At 40.3% G+C, this 8,180-nt stretch overlaps 2 protein-coding genes across 2 annotated transcripts in view; both read right to left on the bottom strand.

Annotated features, from left to right (window-relative positions):
- Positions 1 to 1,326: 1,326 nt before the first annotated feature.
- CBG11027 lies at positions 1,327 to 2,424 on the bottom strand (the record flags this gene model as incomplete). The annotated part of the gene is made up of 4 exons (XM_002644979.1): positions 1,327 to 1,372; positions 1,421 to 1,675; positions 1,723 to 2,132; positions 2,179 to 2,424. The coding sequence occupies 4 exons, from the start codon at positions 2,422 to 2,424 to the stop codon at positions 1,327 to 1,329; spliced, it is 957 nt and encodes a 318-aa protein (XP_002645025.1).
- A 1,554-nt stretch (positions 2,425 to 3,978) lies between these two features.
- Cbr-atg-11 overlaps positions 3,979 to 8,180 on the bottom strand; it is a gene marked incomplete at both ends in the record, with an annotated part of 5,826 nt that continues 1,624 nt past the window's right edge. Inside the window, 7 exons of the mRNA XM_045239947.1 lie at positions 3,979 to 4,264; positions 4,315 to 4,570; positions 4,643 to 5,636; positions 5,684 to 6,376; positions 6,424 to 6,550; positions 6,745 to 6,858; positions 6,908 to 8,049. Of these exons, the coding sequence (XP_045094434.1) occupies positions 3,979 to 4,264; positions 4,315 to 4,570; positions 4,643 to 5,636; positions 5,684 to 6,376; positions 6,424 to 6,550; positions 6,745 to 6,858; positions 6,908 to 8,049 (3,612 nt within the window). The remainder of the gene's footprint in view (positions 4,265 to 4,314; positions 4,571 to 4,642; positions 5,637 to 5,683; positions 6,377 to 6,423; positions 6,551 to 6,744; positions 6,859 to 6,907; positions 8,050 to 8,180) is intronic.

The raw sequence follows: 8,180 nt of genomic DNA, 5'->3' as shown, positions 1-8,180 counted from the left end.
AAAAAAAAGTGATTCTCCAACACAGCCTTTGCAATTTTTATTGGTTGTTAAAGTATGGATATTGAAGAGAAAGTACCAAAGCATTCTATATTTTTAAAAATCGAATTGTTAATTCATAGAGATTTACATTTTTCTGTTCACAAAAATGCCCAAATAGTCTGAAAAAAATACTATGAATTAGAATGAAATTTTAAGGAGGAAATCAGAAAAAAAAATCAATGTGGGAAAAAAAATCAACTATGAAGCAAAAAGAGCAACAATAAAGATTGGAGGGTTTCCAAACTATAAAGAAAGCGGAGGCGAAGAGAAAACAAAAACCGTTTTAGGGCAGAGAGCAGCAAACTCGATATGATTAGTGCTTCAAACTGCTCTATCAAGTTCAATCTCGAAGCATAGATTAAGCGTCGAATGACATTGTCTGATAAGAAAAACCAAAAAATTCAAATAGTTATCAAATTAGTTTTTGAGATGATTTTCAACTTTCGTTTCAAAAATAAGATACTCAAGTCAATTGATTAGTTTGATCCGGAGATTTCTAAACCGGCAAAATTCGTACAGCTAATAGCTGCTAATGTTCATTCTGTTTGAAAAATTAATTTATCAAAACTTATAGAATTCTATGTAACGGAAGAATAGTTTGAGGCACATGTATGAATTCTTGATTTTGAAACTGGTAAGCTTGGGAAACCAAAAGATCGTAAGTTTCGGAAAACTTAAAGGAAGCGATCTTACGTTCGTTTTATGGGCACGGTTCGAAGCTGCAATAATTTTGCATTTTCAAAACACATTCCTTAAATAAGGGTAGGAAAATACAAAATATAGAGTGATAATAACGTGAATATAGACCGAATGAAAAAAACTCTAACTTTCATTTGCTGACATGCTCAAAGACAAGAATGAGACTACACATTTTAAAAAACTCAGGCAGATATTGTCAGGAAAAAAATCAATATTGAAACTAATCCTTTTTCATTTTCTAAAACTTCGTATTTTTTAACTTTGATAACCGACACATTTTCAGTGGCTAAAGTTCAGATATGCATATGCGCTCCACGTGAAATAAAACAGCAGCCGGGAGTGCCTTGTTCCAGACTGTTAACTTTTTAAAAATGTTAGTTTTGCGCACCAGCCTCAAATTTCAATCGGGATCCTAAAAAAAGTTTGATTTTTTTTGGTTGTGTTCTGCAAATCTAAAAAACCTACTCATGTGACTTCGTACAAAAAAGGCGAGTTCCAGACAATTTTTTATTTAAAGCATTGTTCAAAGCAATGAAAATCGGGAATCGAACTTTGTGAGAAAAATTATTGTGCGTTGAGTTTCGACGATTACTTGCGCTCAGTTGGGAAAGCATCCTCTGGGTGTCCAGCCATGCTAAGAAATAACAATTTACAATACAAAATCTCTCGAGGAGCAACTTACAAGTCTTGGAGGAAAAGACGTTGCGAGATCTTGCTCGACTCCAGCTTCTCGATTTCCTCTTTGGTGAGAGCGAAATCAAACAATTCCAAGTTTTCCTTGATGCGATTCTCGTGGACAGATTTTGGAATGATGGCAAGTCCACGGTCCAATCCGTAGCGGAGAAGAACTTGAGCTGGAGTCTTCTTGTACTTCTCAGCGAGGGCGAGCACGTTAGCGTCTTGGAGCTCAGATGGAGCTGGAGCCCAGTCGAGGGTTCTGGAAATATTTGTTATATCAAACTGATTCTCATTACTAAAACTTACTGTCCAGTTGGGAGAGTGAAGTGAACACGTCCTGGACTTCCGAGAGTGGCGTACGAGGTGACAACTATCTTGTGAGCGTGGCAATAGTCGACGTGTGTGTGTTGTGGGAAGTAGAGATGAAGTTCGACTTGAGAGTTGTGAACTGGAGTGAGTCCGGTAGCCAAAGCACGGCCAATCTGAGCCTCATTCCAGTTGGAGACTCCAACTGCTCTGGTGAGTCCTGCCTTGTAGACAGCGTCGAACTGATGCCAGACATCCTCGACTGGAGAATTGAGTTGCGCGCTCATGTCGTCGTTGAAAGCAGCTGGCATGTGAGCGAGGTAGAGGTCAACGTAGGTAAGCTGAAGCTTCTTGAGAGCAGAGCGGAGAGCTCCTTCAAGTCTTTCTGGAGCAATCTCATGAGTCCAGGCCTAAAAACAATGATTAAGTTGTCATTTTTGCTGGGATTCAAAATACCTTGGTAGTGATGAAAAGGTCCTCACGCTTGACGACTCCCTCAGCGATGAGCTCCTGGATAGCCTCTCCGATAGCTTCCTCGTTTTGGTAAACCGAAGCGGTATCAATAAGACGATATCCAGCACGAACCGCGGCGAGAACAGCGTTCTTGACCTCAGCGGGGCTCGATTGCCAGGTTCCGAGTCCGATGACTGGCATCTTCACATCGTTGGAGAGAGTAATAGTAGAGTTGGCAGTAAAAGTCATGGCTATCTGGAAGATATGAAGTTATTCTGGTAAGTTGGAGAAGAAAGAAATAAAATAACGCCGCGAGAAGGTGCAAAAACCTTCAGCAAATAAGTAAAGAGATTTGCCGAAAAGATTCGGGAAACCTTGTGAGTCACTAAACATTTTAAAGATCCCAAAGATAATATTCAAGCAACTGAAATGTTAGCGATTTTATCGCCGCTTTTGGTATTAAGCGGGTGCTTCTTTTTATATAAATTTGTTCTCGATTGATAAGACAAATTGACCACTCGTCACTCGAAAGGCTGCAGTGTGAGGACAAAATGAGGAAAAAACTAAGAATAGAGACCGAAAGTGCACAAAATTCTTTCAATTCAACGTATGGAGAATTGAGTACACACGAGGCGCAGACAGTGAGACCGCGACGAGAGATGCCAGGTCAAGGAAATTGATAGGCCACGTCGCGCCAAACTATGGTTTTCGGGCTGGTAGCGCAAATGCAGAGTGGGGCGGAGCAAGGTTTCGGCGTTTGAAAAGTGTTACTCTGGGGTGGTTTTGTAGTAGGAAGAATTAAAAGGAATTATCGACAAGTCTACTGATAACAAAAAAGGGGGAAAAATTATCAAACTACACGCCTTTGGTGGGAATTCTGTAGAGTACTACTATTGTTTCAATTTTAGCTTTGTACATTGAACTAACGAGTCATATTTTAGAAATCTTTTGTAGTACAGGAGCTATTCCGTAAGAACAGTTTTCTGAATTTTCGTTTTCTCGGTATATAATTTCGACGAATTTGTGAATTAATTTTTTTGGTCGCGCTGAACTTTACGGCTTAAAAATGTATTTAGCGACGCATCGTTGGTCTAGCAGCGAAACCACTAAATCCGGTTTTTGATTGTTTCGTTGATTTTTCTTTGATTCTCACAAGGGGACCGCCGGACAAGGATAGTACTTATATTTTTCATCCTTTCTGAAAAAAACGACCTAAATTTAGAGAAACCAGATGCAAGTTCTGTGCCGCCGCCTTGTTGAACAACTTAAAAATTCTAATTCACTGTAAATCCAAATTATTTTAAAAATTGTTTGAATCCTCGTCAGCTAACCCTCACTGTTTTTTGCTTCCAGCGCCATACCACGCGAGTCCGTTTTCCAAAACGCATCATTTTTTTTTCAAAGATTCATTTTTGGCCTATCATGTTTACTCTTCAGAGAAATTCGAAAAAACAGACATTTTTTGAGACAAAGTGCTAAAGACTAGAAAGGCGTATGTCATTAGATGTCAGTACTTCATTGGGACCAAACAACTTTTTTTTCCAAAAACAATTCCAAAAATTGACCTAAACAAAACCAGTACGACACGAAAACATAAGCTGCCTGGATGAAGTATATATGAATAAAGTAAATAAGAAAAAGAGAACAAATTGGGACGACGAGGCGCGTTAACAGGTAAAGCTCACGTAGAGTGAAAGAAGGACATATATGAAAGAATTAACGAACAGAAAAAAGAGATAAAGTATAAGGCGAATAAAAGAATTTACAAGTAAAAGATGGAATTATTAACACAGAAACCGTTTATCAGGCAATTGAGATTCCCTGGAAATCCCCCTCAAAATCCATATTTACAGCTTCAACTTCGACGCGTCGAATGATGGTACCGACTGCGAGGTTGTATCTGAAAAATAATTGTAAGAACTTGGCCATATTCTGATAAACTAACCGATTAACAGGTTTCTTAATTGAGCAACTGTCTGAGCGAACAACTCTCACAATAAGCCAATTGCGTCGGGTTGATGGATCTTGAGTGTTGATGCCCAGACGACGTATAGACGACTCCTTGACAAAAAAGCGATGCTGACTAGAGCTGAAGCACATTTGATGAATTTATTGGTTTTCTGATAATGCATGACTTACCAGAAAATGACATATGCATTGTGAATTTGATGCCAGATGATGAGAACAGCAGAACCCGTTTTGATATCTTGAATAGAAATCAAGAGGTTCATAGCAGGGAACGAGAGACGAGTTTGGGACCATACAGAGTTCTGACTGGTCCGCTCAACTTCTAGTGTCGATTCGGAATGATCAGAGGTGTTGTGGATGGTGCTTGCGGCCATTGGTTGGTAGAAGCTCTCCTCCATTCCTTGGTAGGTAGACATTTTCATTGCGTCTGTAAAAAGTAAATACGTAAATTCCAGTCGTTGCACGCAGGATCTCTGATAAAAACACAAAAAATACTAACTTGACTTGTAACGAGAGGCGCATTCTCTAATTTTCGGGGAATCTTCGATTGCATAATTTCCCCCTGCTCGCTGACTGGTCACATACACATTGAGCCACATTTGCATTGTGCGAGCCAACTGTTTGATTTCTTCTCTATCATGGTCATTGAAAATATCCATCATTGAAATAGTGGTGACTGTCTCAACGTCCTTCTGATGGTTACATTTGTGGATCTCCGCAGAAATATCTCTGATGAATGGTCCTGTTGGATTAGCCCGAACCAGTGCTTGAAGCCAAATAGTTTCCATTTCAACTTCATTGATCTTATTGATTTTCTTGCCAGCTTCATCAAAACCTCCCGCGTTAGCAGACATCTCCTTCCAGAAGCTTTCCATGTCAACCGCAACTGATGGGGTGAAGGCTTCCAAGCATTTCAGAACTTCGTCTCCACCAGCTTGGCTTTTGATGACCTCTTTGAACTTGGTTCTTTCATCAACCAACTGTTGCAGTTTGTTGATCTTGAGAATGTTGTCAATCAGGAATACTTTGTTGTTATCGAGACATTTAGAGTCCATGCTTCTGTCCATTCTGGAGCGGATAGCACCGAATTTGTCCTTGATCTGCACAGAGGGTTGGCTCTCCTTCAAAGCATTGAACTCCTCCAAAATTATTTCTCCTTCTGGCATTTGACGAATCAGTGCTTCCAGTTGTTCTTTTTCAGCATTCATCGCTTCGAGCTTCTTCGATTTCACCTCATTCTCAGAAGACAACACACGATTTTCGATTTCAAGGGTCTTCTCCTGACGAGCAAATGCTTCATCTTTTTTGCACTCAACTGCCTTGGTAATCACTTCAATTCGCTGTTTGAACTCCTTTTCGAGTTCAGCCCGAATCTCAGCAGTCAAATTGCGTTTGTACTCTTCCGTGTGTGGATCGTTGCGAAGAGCCTTCTCGTGAGCAGTAGCTTGCTTCTCAAGTTTTGCTTTAAGTTCTTCAATCTCTCGGTCTTTGCTCTGAAATTCGTATTTCTCTGATTGAACATACTGTAATAATCCCTTACCTCCATTTGCTCTCTGTTCTGCCGAGACATACTGTCAGTCATCAATTCAAATTCTACAGACAGCCGCTTGATGCATTCTGCTTGAGTCTCTTCAATTTCTTTTTTGTGTGAAATTGTCATCTCTGCCATTTTTGTTTCTAGACCAATTTCAGCGCTTTTTCTGTTCTCCAATTCAATTTCCAGACTTTCCACGCTCTCCCCAAGTTCTTTGATACGATTCTTCAGCTTGTCGCTATCATGAATGATGAGTTCAAAGTCTCGTGGTGCAGTTTGATGGAGATATTTGAACAGCTTCTCATTGCGAGGTCGCATGTTGGCCACGACGTTTTGCATAATACCAAGTCTTTTAACAGCATCCTCCAATTGAGCGGTTTGATCGGACAGGCCAACAAGAATTTCATCAGCGGAGTAGTCAATGTGTTCGTAGACATCCATTAATTCATCACTCTCGTCACTTTCCGTCATTTCAGAATGTTTCTGAAGCTCCTCTTGTTGCTTCTCGATTCTAACAACAGTATCCTCCGCTTTGACAGGAGTTTCTGGTCCAAGGAGTGAGGTGTCTGATGAAACAGCAGACCCAACGTGTGGCAAATCTTGAGAACTCATTTGGCGTCCAGACTGTTTGAAATTGATACGCGATGAAGTAGCGTTGGGTATGCTGATTGGAGCTGAAGTGCCGGGTGCTGGTCCATCCTACAAGGAAATTAATTTATTTTCGATATGCCACTTCGAGAACATACCAGGCCTTCTAGCTGTTGCAAAGATGGAACATATGGAATTGATCTGCACTGTGATTCTCGCAAAGCGTTGTCGGGTGAGCGGCACATCAGTGGTTGAGGAATTGGAGATGAATCGCCACCGTCTTCGCTGAAAAGTTAAAAATTATTGGTCAATTACTCATTATCATGATCTCTTAAGTATGGTAGTCAACCTGAAAAATTGTATGGGAATTTTGAGCTTTCAAAAATTTTCCATGCCAAACAATGTTCGTTTCAATTTTCTTTATCAGAATTTTCAAATGAAGCGAGTTACACATCTGCAAACAAGTTTCGGCAAATTACCTCAGCCATGCTGCCGGTGAGTAGTTGAAATGCGACCGAGCCATCCTCATTGGCTCCTCTGTCAAGAAGCTCTCCACTCGAGTTTGTCCGAAAGGTGGATGTGGCTTGCCACCTCTGAAAAAATTTCAATTTAACTATCACCTTCTAAAAATTGAAATCTTACTTTGTCCCAAGCTTGGTAGCCACATTTGGTAGTGTCACTTTCAGATATGGTTCTAACTCAGGCAGTGCTTCCCGAAGATCTTTGATGTAATCCTTGGCAATGTTCGGCAATTCCGTGTCATATTTTTCGAGTGGCGCTTTCACGTAGAATTCAGGCAAACTATCAAAAAGACTTGGGAAAAGAGCATGAAGGAAGTGCTTCTTAAGTTTGCGTCCTAGTTGTTCTCGAGTCTTTTCCTCATCTGAGCTGAACAATGCACATTTTCCAGAGTGCTCATTGTGCCAATCGTCCAGTTCGGATTTTAGAAGTCGCCGGCGCACAATTTCAGATACACTTTGAGAATAGAGGATGGGAGCATCTCGAATTTGTCCAATAAGATCCATGTGCACTCGAACAGCATTTCCTTTATATTCAAATTGTACAATTTCGTTAAGTACATTTCGCAATCGGTCATAAGATTGAACTACAAAACCAGACATTCTCGTTCGCAAGTTCTTTAAGATTTCCTGTTTCGACTGATCGAAAACTCGGACCATGTTTTTGAATTCCGCAAAACATTCGAAAATAGAATTCATTGCTTGGCGATGCTCCTCAATGATTGGTGGAAGACGGCTCTGGTCGTTGATTTTCGGAGTTTCCAAGATCACAGCTACCATTCGATTCACCTTCTCTTTCCGTTCTTCGCAACTTTTTAGACTGAATTCAAGTTGAGAAAACCTCTTGTTGATTCCTTTGAAATCTCGAAATTCCTGATTTTTGGACTGATCATAAACCGATTGCAGTGTTGTATATACAGTTTTTACATTGTGTTCCTTGAGTTGCCTGATTTTTTCTTGAACCAAATCAGGCAATTCCTCAAGAGACGAGTTGGGGTCCGCCCTCGAAATGAAGTCGAACAATGTACATTTTTCCTCCGAGATTGGAGCAGTGGTAGACACCATCAAAGGAGCAGGTTTGATTAGAATTTCCGTCGGAACTTCAATTCGTCGCAGTTGTTCAATGACGTCGGAATAGTCAAGAAGGAGGGAGTCGGCTTTCTCGATAAGCTCCTCCAATTTTACATGTATTGTACGGAATTTCTTTCCTCGTTTGTCCATTCGATTAACGGATGTGTCCAAGTTGTTAATGAGAGCAAGCCATCCCTGAAAATTGACATTTTGATTATCTAAGCAGGTAAAATATAAATATGGACATAAGGTGAATGTCCAAAAGTAGCATTTGACCAAAAATAGGAAAGCTAACAACCAATATCATCACTTTATCCACCTCGTTC

The sequence above is a fragment of the Caenorhabditis briggsae genome, assembly GCF_000004555.2.
Source record: "Caenorhabditis briggsae complete genome, chrX, whole genome shotgun sequence".
NCBI classification, from domain to species: Eukaryota; Metazoa; Nematoda; class Chromadorea; order Rhabditida; family Rhabditidae; genus Caenorhabditis; species Caenorhabditis briggsae.
This window is presented reverse-complemented; position numbering and strand designations above follow the sequence as displayed.